Source organism: Cnephaeus nilssonii, assembly GCF_951640355.1.
Source record: "Cnephaeus nilssonii genome assembly, chromosome: 6".
Taxonomy (NCBI): domain Eukaryota; kingdom Metazoa; phylum Chordata; class Mammalia; order Chiroptera; family Vespertilionidae; genus Cnephaeus; species Cnephaeus nilssonii.
This window is the reverse complement of record NC_137077.1, coordinates 101,835,470-101,855,902: the sequence shown is the minus strand read 5'-3', so window position 1 is coordinate 101,855,902 and position 20,433 is coordinate 101,835,470. Positions and strand designations below refer to the sequence as shown.

Sequence of the window (20,433 nt, the reverse complement as noted above, 5' to 3'; positions counted from 1 at the left end):
TTGAAGAATTTAAGACTTAGGGTTTTGTCTGAAGAGAATGGTGTGGATAGCGTCTATCCACACCACTAAAACTTTCACCAAATCAGCAATAAGGCCTTTTTGCTTTATCATTCATGTGTTCAATGGAGTAGCACTTTTTAATTTCCTTTAATAACTTTTCCTTTGCATTTACAACTTGGCTGTTTGGTGTGAAAGGCCTACCTTTCAGACTACCTTGGCTTTCAACATGCATTCCTCACAAAGCTTAACAATTTATAGCTTTTATTTAAAGTTAGAGATACCCAACTCTTCCTTTAACTTGAAGACTTACAGGCCATTACAGGGTTATCAATTGGCCTAATTTCAATACTGTTGAAGGCCTAAAGAAAGGAGAGAGACAGAGGAATGGTTGGTTGGTGGGGGCAGCCAGAACACACATATTTATCAGTTGTTTTGTGTTCCTATATGGGTGTGATTTGTGGTGGCCCCAAACAATAACAATATTAATACTGGAGATAACTGATAACAGATCATCATAACAAAAATAATGAAAAAGTTTGAAATACTGCAAGATTTACTAAAATATGACACAGACATACTAGGTCAGCAAATGCTGCTGGGAAAAAGGCACTGGTATATTTGCTCAATGCAGGGTTTCTACAAACTTTTAATTTGTAAAAAAACAAACAAAAAACCACAGTATCTGCAGAGACCAATAAAGCAAACCACAATAAAACAAGGTTTATGCCTTTATTTATACAAATTAATAACAGAAAAGTACATGAGCACATATAACATGTAATTTGGACCTCATCAAACCAGGTATATCCAAAAAGGCTTCCTTTAAGAGCTCAAAACTGAAGAATGAGTATGGAAGGGATGTGTGCACATTAAATTTTCCAGCAAGAGAAAACAGATAGCACACTGAAGGAATGAGAAGTGCCCATTAGGGCTGGAACACAGAAAGTAAGAACAGTAATAAACATGAGGTTGAATCAAAACATAGAAGTTACCATCAACCAGGGCCTTAAATATCATGTTATGGTTTTTGGTCTTTATCCTGACAGCAATGGGAAGCTTGTGGAAGGTTTTACGCATGACGGAGCCAATAAGGGCTTCTAAGGTGCTGATAATGTTCTATTTCTTGACCAGGGTTCTGGTTACATAGATATGTTCACATTGTGAAAATCTGTTGCGCTCTTTAAGCACTTTCCTATGTGTACTTTATACTCAGTCTTGTTAGAATGTGGAGATAAAGGGCTAGAACAGAGCCAGTATTGATGTGGGAACCCCAGTCTCAGTAAAAGATAATTCAAACTAGAAAAATGGCAGTCAAAAATAGAGATAGACTCAAAAGATATTTAAGTAGCAAAATCAACAGACCCCAGTTGATGGATTAAATATGAAGGGGGAAAGGAGGCATTGAAGATGACACACAAGATTCTGGCTTGCAGAAATAGATGGATGAGAGAGACTGAACATGGTGGCAGAGTAAGTGCATGCTCCACAGACAGGATCCCAGGACCAAACTGGAATCACAACTAAAACACAGAAAAACTTCCTAAATAATCAGTGGAAGACTCGCTAGAGAGAACCCTGATAACCGAGGACAGAAAGTGGCAACCACATAGAGACTGGTAAGAGGAGCGGAAGGGTGAAAAAGCTGGCCGGGCTCCCATAGACAACAACTGAAATTCTGAAGAGATATCTCAGCTGTGGGGGGCTGCCACTGAGAACTCTGGAGTCTAATCCCCAAGCTGGCACCCCAGCAGAGAGCACCAGAACTAAGAAGGGTACCTACACAACATCTGGCTGGGAAAAGCAGCAAGGTTGCTGTCTACCAGAGAGAGATGGCTGGAAATGCAGACACCCACTTAAAAGGCCAACGCACAAAATTTCCTGTGGTGCCACTCACTTTCCTAACCTGGTGCTTTGGCAGAGGGAGGGCAGAGTGGATTGGAGCTATGCAGAAGCTAGGATAGGGGGCTCTAGGGTTAGAACTCAGAATGCAGACACCCAGGTTTCCTATGCTGAGACATTCTTTCTGGTGTGGAGGTCATCTTTCTCATGCAGGCAACTGCTATCTAGGCGGTTTTGCCAGGGGAGGGGGGGCGGTGGGGTGGAGGGGGAGGAGGTGGGGGGAGAAAGCTGAACCATCCTATTGGAAAACACCTTGCCACATTGTGCTGAGTATCTGAGAATAACAATTAGCTTCCAGGCAGAAGCAATTGTACCACCTGTTGAAACCCTCTAACCATACCTGTGGATGATTGCCTGAGGGTAATTCAAGACAAAATCCTATCAGTCTCTAGGCAGATGCAGTCTCTAGAGGCTTTGGCTCTGCCTGATCTAGTAAATCAGTAATAGCGCTTGGCACTGACCTGCACTAGAGATTAAGAGGCAAGGCAGATCTATCTAGTACATAGTCACAAACCCAAACAGGCAGCCAAAATGAGGAGACAAAGACACAACCCCCAAATAAAGAACAAAAGAATTCTCCAAAAGAAGAGATAAATTAAATTAAGAAATTTATCTGATATAGAGTTAAGAATAATGATGGTAAAGATGCTCAACTTCATGAGATGTAGTAACTATGAAAAGAGAAATAAAGAATGACATAGCACAAATGAAGAACACACTGGAAAGGATACACAACAGATTAGGGGAAGCTGAGGATTGAATCAATGAATTAGAAGACAGGGTTGAAAAAAATCACTCAATCAGAGAACCAAAAAGAAAAAGACAACTAAAAAAACAGGAAGACAGCTTAAGGGAGCTGTGGGACAACATGAAACGTACCAATATTAGCATACCAGGTGTGCCAGAAGAGGCAGAAAGGGACAGAGAATGTGTTTGAAAAATAATGACAGAAATATTCCCTAACCTGATAAAGGAAAAAGTCACACAATTCAGGAGGCACAGAGAACCCCAAACAAGAAGAACCCAAACACACCCATGCCCAGACACATCATAATTAAAATGCCAAAAATTAAAGACAAAGAGAGAATCTTAAAGGCAGCAAGAGAAAAGCAAATTGTTACTTACAAAGGAGTTCCCATAAGGCTGACACCTGATTTCTCATCAGAAACTCTACAGGCCAGAAGGGGATGGCATGAAGTACTCAAGATAATGAACAACAAAGATCTGAAACCAAGATTACTATATCCAGCAAGGCTATCATTCAAAATAGACCGTCAAATAAAGAGATTCCCAGACAAAAAAAGGCTAACGGAGTTCATCACCACCAAGCCAGCATTATAAGAAATACTAAAGGGACTGTTATATGAGAAGAAGAAACAGAGAGAGAAACCTAGGCATACAGATTTAAAATGGCAATATATAAGTACCTATCAATAATAACCTTAAATGTAAATGGATTAAATGATCCAATCAAAAGACATAGGGTAGCTGAATGGATACAAAAACATCACCCAACTATATGCTGTCTACAAGAGACCCACCTCAGAACAACAAAACACTCACACAGGATGGAAGTGAAGGGCTGGGAAAAATTTTTCCATGCAAATGGAAAAGAAAAAAAAGCTGGAGTAGCAATAGTCTTATTTGACAAAACAGACTTCAAAATGAAGGCCATCACAAGAGACAACAAAGGTCACTACATAATACTAAAGGGATTGACCCAACAAGAGGATATAACTCTGGTAAACATATATGCACCCAATATAGGAGCACCTAAATATATATGTGCGTGTGTGTGTGTGTGTGTGTGTGTGTGTGTATATGTAAACTTCTATAGGACTTTAAGGGAGAGAATGACAACAACACAGTCATAGTAGGGGATTTAAACATCCGCTGACTTCACTGGATAGATCTTCCAGACAAAAATTTAACAAAGAAACATTGACTCTAAAAAACATACTAGATCAGATGGTTTTAATTGACGTTTATAGAACATTTTAACCCAAAGCAACAGAATATACATTCTTCTCAAGTGCACATGGATCATTCACAGATAGACCACATGTTAGGACACAAAACAAGTCTCTACAAGTTCAAGAAGATTGAAATGATATTAAGCATCTTCACAGTGGAATGAAATGAGAAATCAACTACAGTAAAAACACCCCAAAACATTCAAACACATAGAGACTAAATAAACAATGAATGGGCTTAATAAAGAAATCAAGAAAGAAATAGAAAACTTCTTGGAAACAAATAAAAATGATCACATAACACCCCAAAATCTGGGACACAGAAAAAGCAGTCCAGAGAGGGAAGTTCATAGCACTACAGAAAAACAAGAAAACAAGAAAAGTTAATAATACACTATGTAACCCTACAACTTAAATAACTAGAAAGGGAACAATAACAAAGCCCAAAGTAAGTAGAAGGAAGGAAATAATAAAGATTAGAGCAGAAATAAATGACATAGAGACTAAAAAAACAAAACAAACAAACAAACCCTGCCCCCCAAAATCAATGAAACCAAAAGTTGATTCTTTAAAAGGATGAACTGTTAAACAAACTCATCAAGAAACAAAGAGAGAGGACCCAAATAAATAAAATCAGAAATGAAAGCTGTGGTAACAACTGACAACACAGAAATACAAAGGGTTGTAAGAAAATACTATGAACAACTACATGCCGACAATGTGGATGAAATGGAAAAATTCCTAGAAAAATACAATCTCCCAAAACTGAATCAGGAAGAATCAGAAAACCTGAATAGGCCAATAACAACTAATTAAATAGAAGCAGTAATCAAAAAAACCCCCAGCAAACAAAAGCCTGGGTCCAGATGGCTTCACAGGGAAATTTTACCAAACATTCAAGGAACTAATACCTATATTCCTCAAACTACTCCAAAAACCCAAGATTACGGAACACTTCCAAGTTCTTTTTATGAGGCCAGCATTACCCTAAATCCAAAACCAGATAAAGTCACTAGAAAGAGAATTACAGGTCAATATCCCTGATGAACATAGATGCTAATATCCTCAATAAAATTTTAGCAAATCGGATCCAGCAATATATTAAAAAGATCATACACCATGACCAAGTGGGATTTATTCCAGGGATGCAAGACTGGTACAATATTCACAAATCGATAAACGGGATACAGCACATAAACAAATTGAAAGACAGAAATCACATGATCATATCAATAGATGCAGATAAAGCATTCAACAAAATCCAATACCAATTTCTGATAAAAACTCTCAGCAAAGTGGGAATAAAGTGAGCATATCAACATGATAAAGGCCATATATGACAAACATACAGTGAACATCATACTCAATGGGCAAAAACTAAAATCATTTCCCCTAAGAACAGCAACAAGACAAGGATGTCCACTTTCACCACTCTTATTCAACACTAGGGGCCCAGTGCACAGATTCGTACACACGGAAAGGAAATTAATTGGAAGGTGGATGGTGGGGTAGGACTGGGCGAGATGGGCTAGATACGCCCTGAAGCCAACCTCCCGTAGTCCCTCCCCAGCTGGCCGCACCTGGGGCGGTGCCGCGACTCGAAGGGCGTCTGCAGAGTGAGTGGGGTCCCTCGGCCTGGCCTGCAGGGATCAGTCCAAAACTGGCTCTCCGACATCCCCCGAGGGGTCCCAGATTGCAAGAGGGCGGTTCTCGGGTGACACACCCCAGAGGGCTCCCTCCTCTCTGGTTCCAGGATGGGTCACTCAAGAACAACGGCTGCCAAGTCACTACAGCTTGGCAACTTCTGCATTGAGTGTCTGCTCCCTGGTGGTCACTGCGCATCACAGCTACCAGTCAGATGGTCGCTTAGCCTTTTATATATATAAATAGTACTGGAAGTCCTAGCCACAGTGATCAGACAAGAAGAAGAAATAAAAGGCATCCAAATTGGGAAGGAGGAAGTAAAACTCTCATTATTCGCAGATGACATATTGTACATAGAAAACGCTAAAGAGTCCACCAAAAAACTACTAGATTTAATAAATGAATTTGGTAATGTCGCAGGATACAAAATCAACACCCAAAACTTGACAGCTATTTCACAGATCTAGAACCAATACTCCAAAAATGCATATGGAACAAAAAAAGACCCTGAATAGCTGCAGCAATATTGAGAAAGAAGAACAAAGTTGGAGGGAATCACAATACCAGATACCAAATTATAATATAAAACCACTGTACTCAAAACAGCCTGGTACTGGCATAAGAACAGTCATATAGATCAATGGAACAGAACAGAGAATCCAGAAATTGACCCAAGCCATTACGCTCAATTAATATTTGACAAAGGATGCAAGACAATCTCTTCAATAAATGGTGTTGGGAACATTAGACAGATACACGCAAAAAAAGAAAGAAAGAAAGAGAAAGAAAGAAAGAAAAGAAAGAAAGAAAGAAAGAAAGAAAGAAAGAAAGAAAGAAAGAAAGAAAGAAAGAAAGAAAGAAAGAAACTAGACCACCAACTTACACCACACACAAAAATACACTCAGATAAAAGACTTAAATGTAAGGTGTGAAACCATAAAAATCCTAAAAGAATCCATAGGCAGCAAAATCTCAGACATCTCGCGTAGCAGTATGTTTACAGATACATCTCCTAGGGCAAAGGAAATTAAGGAGAAAATAAACAAATGGGACTACATAAAAATAAAAGCTTCTGCACAGCAAAGGAAACCATCAACAAAACAAAAAGGGAGCCCACTGTATGGGAGAACATATTTGGCAATGATACATCTGATAAAGGGTTAATATCCAAAATATATAAGGAACTCATACAACAACCCAAATAAAAAATGGGCTAAGGACTTAAATAGACACTTTCCCAAAGAAGGCCAAGAGACATATGCAAAAATGCTCAAAGTCACTGATCATCAGAGAGATGCAAAACGACAATGAGGTATCACCTCACACCTGTCAGAGTGGCTACCATCAACAAATCAACAAATGACAAGTGCTGTCAAGGGTGTGGAGAAAAGGGAATCCCAGTACACTGCTGGTGGGAATGCAGACTGGTGCAGCCATTATGTAAAACAGTATGGAGCTTCCTCAAAAAATTAAGTATGGAACTGCCATTTGACCTAGTGATCCCACTTCTAGGAATATATACTAAGAAACCCAAAACACCAATCAGAAAGAATGTATGCACCCTTGTGTTCTTAGCAGCTCAATTTACAATAGCTAAGATCTGCAAACAGCCCAATTGCCCATCAGTAGATGAGTGGATAAAAAAGCTGTGGGACATGTATACCATGGAATACTATCCTTACTAATAAAAGCCTAAGTGGTCGTCATGCCGTGATGCACTCACGCCGTCACGAGATGGCTGCGCACACAGCATGCACACAGGTGGGCGGGGCTGGACTTGACACTGCGTGTGTGGCACAGAGCCTGCCTGGGAGTCCCGCCTCTTCCCGGTTGCCCCGGCTCCGCGAAGCAAGGCCTGCCTGGAGGTCCAGCGAGGCCTGCCTGGGGGGGGTCCCCTGGCTCAGTTTGGTGAGGCCTACCTGGGGGTCCGCCGGCTCCACATGGCGAGGCCTGCCTGGGGTTCGATGAGACCTGCCTGGGGGTCCCCCCGCTCCACGCGGCGAGGCCTGCCTGGGGGACCGGCGAGGCCTGCCTGGGGGTCCCCTGGCTGCATGTGGTGAAACCTGTTTGGGAGTCCCCCGGCTCCATGAGTCAAGGCTTGCCTGGGGGTCCCCCGGCTCCTCGAGGCGAGGCTTGCTTGGGGGTCCAGTGAGGCCTGCCTGGGGGTCCCTTGGCTCCACGTGGTGAGGCCTGCCTGGTGGTCCCACCTCCACGCGGGGAGGCCTGGGGGTCCTGCCTCCTCCCGGCTCTGGCCTATCTCTTTGGGGCAATCCATCGAGGAGCCCCGGATGGGTGGGTGGGTCCTACCTCTTTGGGGTGATTGATCGCGGGGCTCCCGCACTGTGACAGGGCACAGGCCAGGCTGGGGGACCCCCCTACCGAGTGCATGAATTTCGTGCACCGGGACTCTAGTCCTATATAATAAAAGCCTAATATGCTAAGTGTCTGGTCAGCCGTTCAACCAATCAAAGCTTAATATACTAATGATAAGCTAAGGCTGTTCAACCGCTCCCTATGACGTGCACTGACAACCAGGTGGCAGACAGTTGACCAGTCGCTATGATGTACACTGACCACCAGGGGGTAGACGCTCTGACCAGTAGGTTAGCTTGCTGCTGGGGTCCGGCCGATCAGGACTGAGCAAGACAGGACGGACATGCCCTGGAGCCCTCCTGTGGTCCTTCCCCGGCCCCAATCATGCACTGGTGGGTTCCCTTGGCCTGGCCTGTGCCCTCTCGCAATCCAGGACCTCTCTGGAAATGTTGGAGAGCTGGTTTCAGACCGATCCCGCAAGCCAGGCCGAATTTGTGCACCAGGCCTCTAGTGCAGCTATAAAAAGGAAGGATCTTTTACTCTTTCAGACAACACAGAGGGACCTGGAGAGCATCATGCTCATTAAAATAAGTCAGTCAAAGACAGGTATCGCATGATTTCACTCATATGGAATCTAATTAACAAAATAAAACTGATGAGCGGAGTGGGTCCAGACACATGGAAGCATGGAACAGAGAATGGAATCTTGGAGGGAAGGCAAAGGAAGGTGGGAGGTAATCAACCAAAGACCTTGTATACATATATGCATAAGCCCATGGACACAGACAGTGGAGTGGTGAGGGCCTGGGGTGGGGGTGCACTGGAGGGGGTCGATGGGGGGAAAAAGGGGACATATTACTTTCAACAGTAAAGATTAAAAAAAAATAAATAAATGGATGGTAGATCCAATTGCTGTGCAAGGAAATCCTGGAGATCCAGGAATAAGACAGATCACAGTTCGATTTTTCAGGCTTGAAAGTGGAAATGTCAGGTAGTCAATTAAATTATAAAGACTGGAGTTCAGAGGACAGGTCTAAGAAGAAAATACACTTGGGGTCAATATTGTTAATAATAGAATGAGTATAAAAATCCTTCAGCTAGTATTTAATGAGTTCCTACAGTATATATTCTAACTTATTTATTTTTTAAAAACTTTTTCAATTACAGTTTACATTCAATATTATGTTAGTATCAGTAATACAACATAGTTGTTAGATAATCACATACTTTACAAAGTGTTCCCTTTTGATATTTTCAGTATCAAGTGGCACCATACATAGTTATTCCAGTATATTTCCTACAGTGTACTTTACATTCCCATAAATTATTTTGTAACTACCAATGTGTACTTCTCAATCCCTTCACCTTTTTCACCCATCCCAACACTCCTCCCCTCTGCCAATCCTTAATCTTTTCCCTGTACCTAGGAGCCTATTTTGTTTGTTCATTTATATTGTTCTTTAGATTCACATATAAGTGAAATCATATGGTATTTTTCTCTGAATGACTTAGTTCACTTAGCATAATACCTTCCAGCTCCATCAATGTTGTCATAAACAGTAAGATTTCATTTTTTATGACTTTATTATTCATATTTTAAAATCATTTTCTTCTACTTCTTAAAGACCCTTTAACATTTCTTGTAACGCTGGTTTGGTGGCAATGAACTCCTGTAGCTTTTTCTTGTCTGGGAAGCTCTTATCAGTTTTTCTATTCTAAATGATAGCTTTTCTGGATAATCTTGATTGTAGGGCCCTGCTTTTTATCACTCTGAAAACTTCCTGTAAATCCCTTCTAGCATGCAAAGTTTCTGTTAAGAAATCAGCTGACAGTCTTCTGGGAGCTCCCTAAGTAGGTTATTAACTGCTTTTCTCTTGCTGCTTTCGAGATTCTCCCACTTTTTAAAATTTATCTTTATTGTTGAAAGTATTATAGATGTCCCCTTTTTTGAGTTTCTTTAGATTTAACCTTTGGCATTTAAAAAAAATAGCTTGATTTTTAGAGAGAGGAAAGGAGAAGGAGAGAACAGTATCAATGTGAGAGTGGAACATATATGGGCTGCCTCCTGCATTCCCCCACCAAGGATCGAGTCTGCAACCCGGGCATATGCCCTTGACAAATCTTCTGGTGCACAGGACAATGACCAACCGAGTCACACCAGCCAGGATTAACCTTTGGCATTTTATTTATGACGTGTCTTAGTGTAGGCCTCTTTGGGTTCATCTTGTTTGGGATATTCCGCATTAACTGGAGTTGTATATTTACTTTCTTCACCAGGTTGGGGAAGTTTCTCTTATTTTCTTTTTTTAAAGGTTTTCAATTTCTGTCTTCTTCTGGCACTTCCATGATGCGACTGTTGATACACTCGAAGTTGTCCCAGAGGCTACTAATACTATCATTTTTTTTCTGTTCTAATTGGGTGTTTTCTGTCTGCTTCCTTATATTCCAAATTGCTCTCTCTTTCTCTCCCCCTCCATCCCTTCCACACTCTCTAAAAGTCAATAGAGAAAAAAAAATCAATGGAAAAAATATCTTTGGATGAGGATTAACAAAACAAAACAATAATTTAAAAAAGGTCAAAAGAATATACTATGAATAAGGAAAAAAAAAGTATTTCTTTTTATTTTATTATTTTTTTTTGTTGTTAATCCTCACCTGAAGATATTTTTCCACTGATTTTTAGAGAGTGGAAAGGAGAGGGAAAGACACACAAAGAGAAAAAACATCAATGTGAGAGAGACACATGAATTGGTTATCTCCTACATGCACCCTGACCAGAGCCAAGGATCGAGACTGCAACCAAGGTACATGCCCCTGACCAGAATCAAACCCGGGACCCTTTAGTCTGCAGGCCAATGTTCTATCCACTGAGCCAAACCAGTTAAGGAAGTATTTCTTATATATTTAAGGTGCTTAAGGAAAAATACTAAAATTTTATGAAAAGTCAGTTTGGAGTCTGAACTATAAAACTGTTCAACACTATTTACAAAATAGATAAAATTAGTTTAAATTCAATTGTAGAAAACATTCTAGTTCCTACTCACTCATGTGTCTTCATTATAACCGAAGGTATCACAACAAAAGATTATAAAAACATTTAAAATACAATTTTACATAATTTTTATTTACACTTTAAAATTTAGGGAACATCCTCTGTGGTGCAATGTAGTCTTTTTTTAAAATCTAAAACTTTAAACTTCAAAAAAGGCTCATTAATGTTTTTTAAGGGCAAGCAACAAATGTGTTAGCTGAAAACAGCCACCTTATTGATTGAATGTGACACATACTTGATTGTGTGAGCCTAGAGAGCCTCCCCACCTCTGTTTCTCCTCTGAGGGAGGAAGTCTTTGTGTACTTCTGTGCACCGGTTCCACTGAATTCATTACAATAGAGATGGACATTTGATATTCATAACGATCCAACATCTGAGCAATCTTCTTTCGAGACACACCGTGTTTATTCCTCCTAACAAAAAAGAAAAAGATTTTAATTCTTTTTAAAGAATTTATAGGCTTAGAGAGTAAGTTGTTTCAGAGTAAGAGTACCAACTCTAAATTATTTTTAGCAAATAAATACTAGAAGATACATCTCATTTACCTGCATTCTATACCAAAAATTTTATAATGGCTCTCTCAAAAACTTTAACAGTAATTTTAAAAGGTTTAAAGATACCATAAATCAGAGCAAAATGTTAAATAGTTAAATCTTCATCACACATAACTAACTACTGATTCACTGAACCACTGAATTAATCTCCCTTCTTTTAAAAAATGAAAGATTATGAGTCAGTTTTCTTTTTAATATATATTTTTAATTGATTTCAGAGAGGAAGGGAGAGGGAGAGAGAGAGAAATATCAACAATGATATAGAACTATTGATCAGCTACCTCCTGCACGTTCCACACTGGGGATCAAGACCACAAACTGGGCATGTGCCCCAACTGGGAATCGAACCATTACCTCCTGGCTCATAGATTGACGCTCAACCAATGAGGGACACCGGCCAGGCAAGAGAGTCAGTTTTGAGAATTAAAGAATTGAGTGAACTTGTAGGACTTACAAAAATCCATATCAAATATTTGTCACTTTTTAAAACTTATTTTAGGACATGTCCTGTGTTTGTATTTTATGTACTTTTTTCTGTGAATTTATTTATGAAAAGAAGCAGCAGTTTAAAAATTATACTTGACCCTCAAAGAACTTTTTACAACTTATTTTATCCTTGTAGTTTTCCATAACTTGACTTGGACATGGCAAAACACACAGGAATGTATTACACATTTAATATTATAGTTCTAGATTTACTAATTCATTTTTCCCAGAAAAAGGACACAGAAGGAATGTTTACTTTTCAAAACTATTGGTGCTCATCCTATATAATAAAAAGGTAATATGCAAATTGACTATCACTCGAACACACAAGATGGCCACCCCATGTGGACACAAGAAGGCCGCCACAAGATGGCCAGCAGGGGAGGGCAGTTGTGGGCGATCAGGCCAGCAGGGGAGGGCAGTTGGGGGGGACCAGGCCTGCAAGGGAGGGCATTTGAGGGGGGGGGGGACACAAGGCCTGCAGGGGAGTACAGTTGGGAGGAACAATGTCTGCAAGGGAGGGCAGTTGGGAAAGACCAGACCTGCAGGGGAGGGCAGTTGGGGGGGAACCAGGCCTGCAGGAAAGGGCAGTTGGGGGCGACCAGGCCTGCAGGGGAGGGCAGTTGGGGCGACCAGGCTGGCAGGGGAGGGCAGTTGAGGGGGGACCAGGCCTGCAGGGGAGGGCAGTAGGGGGCAACCAGGCCAGCAGGGGAGAACAGTTAGGGGTGATCAGGCTGGCAGGCAGAAGCAGCTGAGCAGTTGGGAGCCAGCAGTCCTGGATTGTGAGAGGGATCCCATATTGGAGAGGGTGCAGGCTGGGCTGAGGGACACAACACCCTACCCCCCGTGCACGAATTTCGTGCACCAGGACTCTAGTGTTAAAGATAAGAAGAGAAAGCAAAAGAGAAGATAGAAGACTAAAAAAGAGACCTCAGGTTGAAAATTGGCAAGATAACCAATTTGATGATTCAATCAATTTTATACAAAAAAGTAAACTATACCAGACATCAAACTGATTTTAGTTTGTAAAATCAATTTATATTAAGACCTTTAATAAATTTCAACAGTCCCTTAAATGTAAACAAATTCTAATTGTATTTCATCAACTCATTTGTTCATCATAACCTAAATATCTTTCTTATTTAAACTTCTCTTTTACCTGAGGGGCAATATACTCAGAGCAGATAAATAATACCATATATTAGTAAATCCATCTGTTTATTTATTCATATATGAACACATGGCATATAAGTCAGAAAGGGAAAGTAAGGTAATCAAAGGAATAAAAGACAAGGGAGAAATAATTAAATTAGTTGGATACCACATAGAATAGCACTTTAAGCTGGAAGAGGGCAAACTGAGGTGTGAAAAATAAAAATGATTTAAAAAAAGGGAGGTGTGCCCTAACCAGTTTGGCTCAGGGGATAGAGCATCGGCCTTTGGACTGAAGGGTCACAGGTTTGATTCTGGTCAAGGGCATGTACCTTGGTTGCGGGTACATCCCCAGTTGGGGGTGTGCAGGAGGCAGCTGATCGATGTTTCTCTCTCATTGATGTTTCTAACTCTCTCTTCCTCTCCCTTCCTCTCTGTAAAAAAATCAATATATTTTTTTTTTAAAAGGGGAGGTGATGGTTGCACAACTCTGTGAATATACTGCAAACCACTGAACTATACACCTTTAATGGGTAAATTGTAAACTATGTGAATTTTATCTCAAAGTTCTTATCAAAAGGGATGGAGGGGTATGAAAGTGAAGGAAAAAAAGTCATAGTCAGGAAAACCAGCACTGTGAGGAGAAAGGGATAAAGGTCAACACAAACAGAAGAGCAGGGTTGAAAGATATATAAGTCCACAATTCCTTAACACAAATTCTGAAACATAAAATGCTCTGAAAACTCAGGTTTTTGTTGACTCATATAGCAGCAAAACATAACCAGACCTGTATTCATTTGGCAGCCTGATCTTCTTGAACTGACAATAGATTATGCAGTGTTTTTTAACTATTTAGACTGTTTAGTCATGATTTGCCACAGATATAGTAAGATACTGGATTATGACAAGCTGCCCAAACTCTGCTAGGGGGTGTTTTGACATCACTATATTACCTTTCTAACACCCCCCAAATATGATTTCCAAAACACATTGATTCCAAGGATCTTGGTTATGGGATTATAGAGCTGTAGTAGTAAAGATGAAAAGAGGGAGCAAGATGAAAATACCAGGTAAAAAGGTTATGAGACCTAAAATAGGAAGGCGATGAAGTTGGAAGGAATATGCAGAGAAGTGGCCTAGCTCACAACCAGAGGGAAAAGTTCTAATTTTTCCTCAAATATACTTAACTACAACAAAATATTAATAAAATTTAACAAGCAAGGTGTCTCAAAAACACTGAATTAAAGTCAATGTTCCTCTTAACAGAAAGTAAGAAGTAGTGGTTCCTAATCATAAGCAGTAAAGACATGATAAGCAAAGCTAGTGGACATTGATCATGTAAAGGAGAAAAGAAAGAAAAAAGAAAAATATTCAAAATAAATTTGAGTGTCTTACTTTTCTAATTCTTCAGGATCAAATTTCCACCAAGTTTCAGGTTCATGAAACTCTACTCTGTATCCTTTTCCTATGGCCTATGCAGAGGAAAGGAAGAAAACACAAACCCAGAGAATACTTCTTATAAAGTAAGAAGAAGGCAGATATAAATTTCATTTAGGTAATACTTCTAAATTTGCTCCACCAAGAAAAATTTCACTTTTAAAATAATATGGTTTACAAAAATTTTAATACCACTTAACTGGTAAAATTCCAATTACTATCAAGTCCAGGCAAAACTAACAAGATAAGCATATTCCTTAATAAGCAACATTCCCATATTTTTTAAATTAAGTAAACAATCATACCTCTTTAGAAAACAAGGACAATGTTTTAATAATAAAGATCAAAGTAACTAAAATTCCAGCATATAAAAAAATTAATAAGGATAAAATATAAAAATGCTCTCATATTTCATATTTACCATTTCCACATATGGTTTCATTTCCCAAGCCTGTGTATTAGTGTTGTCTATTATAACTGGAGATCTCCCCTGATTGATAGCTTGTTTAGCTGAAATAAAAAATGAATTTAAAAAACAAAAATAAAAACAAAGAACTATTAGGTTAAAATACAGAAATAAAACTCAAATTTTCATTACTAAGAAATTTTCTACATCTCTATACTGAAAACCAAACCTATGTAATCTCTTGAGTTAGTGCCATGGAAAAAAGGACTCTGCTAGATTAAAAGGGAATTATGAGACACAATCACATGCCCTGTGTATTCTCCAGACCAGATACTGGTTTTGATTAATTGTAAAGGACATTTTGGGGAAACTTTGTGCTTATACCTAGTGAAGAGTTTAGTCTAGAGCTAACTTTCATTATAGGAAATATAGGAGTAAGTTACATCTGAATATTGTCTGAATATGGAAAGAGGTGAACATTTATTGACATGGAAAGATGGAGATTTGTTAACTGAAAATGGCAAGTTGCAAGATAATATGCAAGTATGATCTTACTTTGGTCAAGATATAAAGATATAAGAAGAGTTGCTAATATATCAAAAGTAGTATTCTATAGGTGGTAAGAATATTTGCCATTTTATACTTATCTGTATTTTCCAATGTTTTACAATTACAAATGATGCTTTTGGACTGTCGGGATGACACTCTTAACTGAGCTACCCAGCCAGGGTACAAATAATGCTTTTAAAAAAATGCTATGGATTTATCATTCCTTACCAGCAAAACTTTATATACCAACTAATAGTTGGTATATATACTAACAGTTCAACTGACTTTGTGGTTATTTTTTTAAATCATTTTTTTATTTTTCAATTACAGTTGACATACAATATTATATTAGTTTCATGTATATACCCCAGTGATTAGAAATAGACATTACAGAACTTTCTAAGTGATCATCTCAATAAATCTCGTATCCATCTGACACCAGATATAGTTATTATAATATTATTTACTATAACCTTCATGCTGTACTTTACATCCCCATGACTATTCTCTAACAACCAATTTGTACTTCTTACCTTCACCTTTTCACCCATCCCAACACACTTCCCATCTGGCAACCATTCAAAATGTTCTATCTATGAGTCAATTTCTGTTCTGCTTGTTCGTTTATTATTTTTTTGAGTCAAGTTCAGGAAGCGCAGAGAGTTCCAAATAAGAGGAACCCAAAGAGGCACACACAACAAAAGAAACAAACAAAAAATGATGCCCACACCAAGACACATAAAATGCAAAAGATAAAAGACAAAGTGAGATTCTTAAAAGCAGCAAGAGAAGTTAGTTACCTACAAGGGAGTTCCCATAAGACTGTCAACTGATTTCTCAACAGAAACTTTGCAGGCCAGAAGGGAGTGGCAATAAAGTTTCACAGTAATAAAAGGACCTACAACCAAGATTATCCTACCCAGCAATATTTATTAGGACTATGACTCAAACTGGGAGCTGAAATAGAAGGAACTTTTAAAAAGTATGTCTCCCTATCCCTACACCATCTCTTCTCCCATGAGGTGAAAATCACTGCCACAGTGAACCACTGTTAAGACAAAAGTATTTAACTCTTAAGTGTAAACAGACAAATATAATTAAGAGCTCATTAAAAAAAAAAAAGAGCTGATAATAAAATTTAAAAGGTTGAGGCAAAATGCAATGATAGAGAAGTTTTCCTGGGATTTAGTAAGTTCTACATAATGAAAACATTTATACAGAGGTCCAGGGCAGACAGAATTCTAAAGGTTAGTTAGTTAAGTAGTAATGACTATGGTTGAGTACATATTTGGAAGAAGGTATCTCTAAATACCAATAGAAATTTAGAATTTGAGTCATATTAAATAGGACACCAAGATGCTATCCACCTCCCCACTGCTCTATCCCCAATCATAAAGTGACCAAATCTTTCATAAAAAACAAAAACAAACCAACAACAAGAAAACAAAAACCAAAACCATGGGCCTCAATCCACAATCCATGAAATTAAATTTTTGAGCTACATGGGCTCTAAGGTCCTCTGCAGGGAGAACAATCTGTGATGACAAATCCAGGATGTGCTTCAAATTAGCTGTTGGTGCCCTAGTTGGTCACACCTCTCTCTAGGCTCTGCAAAGCAAGGGAGGTGGATTAGATGAAAAATAAAAAACAAACAAATAAAAATTTAAAGTAACTCTCCTAATGTCTGATAGTTAGGCCTACTCTTCCAAGGGGTTATGTTCCAGAAGAAGAGTCTATCAACAAATTAATGGGAAGATCATCCTCTTTCCTAAATCACCATCATCCAATATCACATTGCAGGGCACTACACCCCAGGAAAATAGAGCTCCTAAAGAAACAATGTTTGAATACCTCAATGAATTAACTACCATATTCTAAGAAAGAGAATATTGATACCTTGGAGATGTTTTCAATTTATAAGCAGTCTAAATGAATTTAGATTCTTCTTCTAATAAAGATGAGACAGACAGACATTCTCAGAATATGGCCTAGCCTCTAAAGTATGCAATAAATATTTGTTGAAAAGAGAAATTCTGCCCTAAATAAAATAAATCATGGTTTAATTTCAAAATGTCTAGTTGCTAGTTCTCAATTTTCTACCTGAAAAAGGTAGAAATTACTTTTTAAAAGTCAGTGTTTATTATACTAATAAAACCAGTAGTTTACCTAAAAATCACTGTTTTGTTCAGCAGTATAATTCACGTGGCATGAACCATATAATGAAAATTTTAGACTAGTTCTGCAAACAGAAAAAATGTCCCACACAAACAAGCTTCCCAGTCTACCAAAGGTATCTGGCTTTGCCCACTGCCTTTATTCATTCTACTTATCGCCTATTCTTATTCCCCTAACTTTAGGCCAATAACACCACACATTTTTGGGAATTGCAATATCAACATTATTTTATTTGGGCAATAATATCCTATGGCAATTTTTTAGAAATTAAAAATATTAATATTTTTTGAGATTTTTATGCCACGAATATATTTGGAAATATCCTACAATGTCATAAAACCAATAGTAGGAAATAGTCTTAAAATCAAACTTCTCTGACATTTAAACTTTTCTATGAAACCATGGACTGCAACAGAGTGAAACATTTTACTCAAAAATATCCTCTCTGAAATTTCTTACTCTGAAAATTGAAAATTAAGAGAGAGAAAAAAAGCATTTATCCTGCCCTAACTGGTTTTGCTCAGTGAATAGAGTGTCAGGCTGTGGTCTGAAGGGTCCCGGGTTCAATTCTAGTCAAGGGTACATGCCTGGATTGCAGGTTTGATCCCCAATAGGCGTGCAGAAGGCAGTTGATCAATGATTCTCTTTCATCAGTGATGCTTCTATCTCATCTCTCCCTTTCCCTTCCTCTCTGAAATCAATAATAATTTAAAAGCATTTATCTTGTTTTCCTGTACATACTGTACTTTAGGGTGACCCTAGATGCTACTTCTAGTTGAGAGGAAGCTCTCATTACATAAGAATTCTAGCTACTAAACAGGAAAGGAACAACAGACCTAGAAAAAATTGCCATTTTACAACCCTTAATGAAAGAACTAATTCAGGAAACATTTCATTGTTGGATAACCCATTAGATACAAGGTTGACAAGAGAACTTGGTAAAGGAGGGAACAAGCTGTCCCTTTGAAGCTACTTGTAAAGACAGAAAAAAAGCTTTTCTTTTTCCTTGTTTTAGCCTTCCATAATTTATGAGAAGCACCTGGTAGACCCCAAGATTGTTAGCTCCTCTGATTCAAATAGCCGCTCTGTTCAAACTGCAAGACAAGTTACTTTCAAGGCTACATTCTTGCATACCCCTCTTCCCTGCTATTTTTACAACTCAGGGATAATTTGCACTGAAAATTCTCTCGTTAGTAGAAAGTTCCCTTCCCCCTCCTCTTCAAACAAGCCTCTTTTGAACTCTTCATAACTTTAACTCTAAGCATGTTTTACAGGCTTGGGAAAAATATTGAAAAGACACCTCCCTAGATATCTGCCAACTGTCTCAGCCCCAAATTCCCCTCCCTTCCTTGTCACCTAGCAACAGCAGCCATTACTCTTTAAAAGAGTAGGCAGCCGGTTTTTTTACTTGCCCTTGTATTGGTTAGCACTGCACTGGCCCTTCCCTTCTGGTTAAGTAAAAATAAACTTCCTGCATCTATCTCTTCTTTTAGTAGTGAATTCTTTCACAGCCCACATCACCTGCCAAAACCCTAACACTGGTCATTCTTAGCATCACTAAAAATGAGATAATCAGACTTTGCTTACCCCCTGCAAAAAAAGTTGAACATAATTAATCCTCTTCTTTGTGTTTTGTTAATCCTCACCCAAGGATATTTTTCCATTGGTTTTTAGAGAGTAGAAGGGAGAGGGAGAGACAGAGAGAAACACCTATGTGAGAGAGACATATCGATCGATTGCTTCCTGTACACTTAACTTCTATTTAAAGCAATATAGGGGAAAGAGAAACAAGTTAAATGGTTACCCTATGTGTGGCTGAAAAAGGGGCCACAAACTAAACCTGACAAGGTCAGGGGAGGCCTGCATGGCAGCCTTACAAACACAAGAGACCTAAAGCAACCATATAGGATGGTCTGAAATTAAAACTTCCTAACTAAAAGCAAGTCATAGTAGGTAGTCATATCCTAGGATGGTATCTTCCTTGACAAAGGTCAATCTATACCTTAATTGAGCCAGTCTATTGTCTCTTTGCACCTATAATAACATGCCTTTGGAAAGTCAGAATAATCCCTTTTCCCAGACCCCTCATGGCACAATCTCCCACCAGATCACAGAACCCCTCTTTGTTATACCATCTCTATGTGCTGTAAATGTTAATTGTTAACCATCCTATACCCACCAATGTAAAAGCAGTGTGGGTGTCTGTTTTACTGTTTATCCAATTTCAGAGATTTCCCCACTTTGCTTTATCTCAACTCCCTAATCTATGAAGAGTGGATTTCTTGTAACCCCATACATCTTCCCCTTTGATGCTGATGTATAAAATAAGTAGTAAATATGCTATTTTTCTGGAGCATTTTCTCAACCTGTTGAGATTTTGCTTCCCGGCAATTGTAGTCACTTTGGCTCAAATAAACTCATAAAAATTCTTATAAGTTTGGACATTTCTTACATCGACACAAGGAAGCAAATAGACAACTACAGGATATGGGATATTCTACAAGACAAACAACCAAATTTCATCAACAAATTAATGGTATAAGGGTGAAAAGAGGAGAAACTGCTACACATTAACAATTAAAAAAACAAAATCAAATGTACTATATAAGGACCTTGTTTGGATCCTGATTCACACAAAACAACTGTAAGTAAACAGTTAAGACAATAGGGGAAATTCGATTACAGACTGGATATTACATGATGTCAAGGAATTGTATGGGTTTTTTTTTAGGTGTGATGATGGTACTATATTTAAATAACATTAAGAAGGTGGTTAATTTGAAATGCATAAAG

At 38.7% G+C, this 20,433-nt stretch overlaps 1 protein-coding gene across 7 annotated transcripts in view; it reads right to left on the bottom strand.

Annotated features, from left to right (window-relative positions):
* The window catches only part of N4BP2L2 (NEDD4 binding protein 2 like 2), a 79,016-nt gene that overhangs the window by 38,506 nt on the left and 20,077 nt on the right, over positions 1–20,433 (bottom strand). For 3 of the 7 annotated variants that reach the window (XM_079773979.1, XM_079773980.1, XM_079773981.1), the window contains exons 4-6: positions 14,932–15,020; positions 14,469–14,545; positions 11,148–11,294 (exon numbers count right to left, since the gene is read on the bottom strand). In XM_079773979.1, the coding sequence (XP_079630105.1) occupies positions 11,148–11,294; positions 14,469–14,545; positions 14,932–15,020 (313 nt within the window). Of the gene's footprint in view, positions 1–715; positions 11,295–14,468; positions 14,546–14,931; positions 15,021–20,433 lie in introns of those variants that run through there. The other 4 variants (XR_013813642.1, XM_079773983.1, XR_013813641.1 and 1 more) reach the window with 4 other exon arrangements.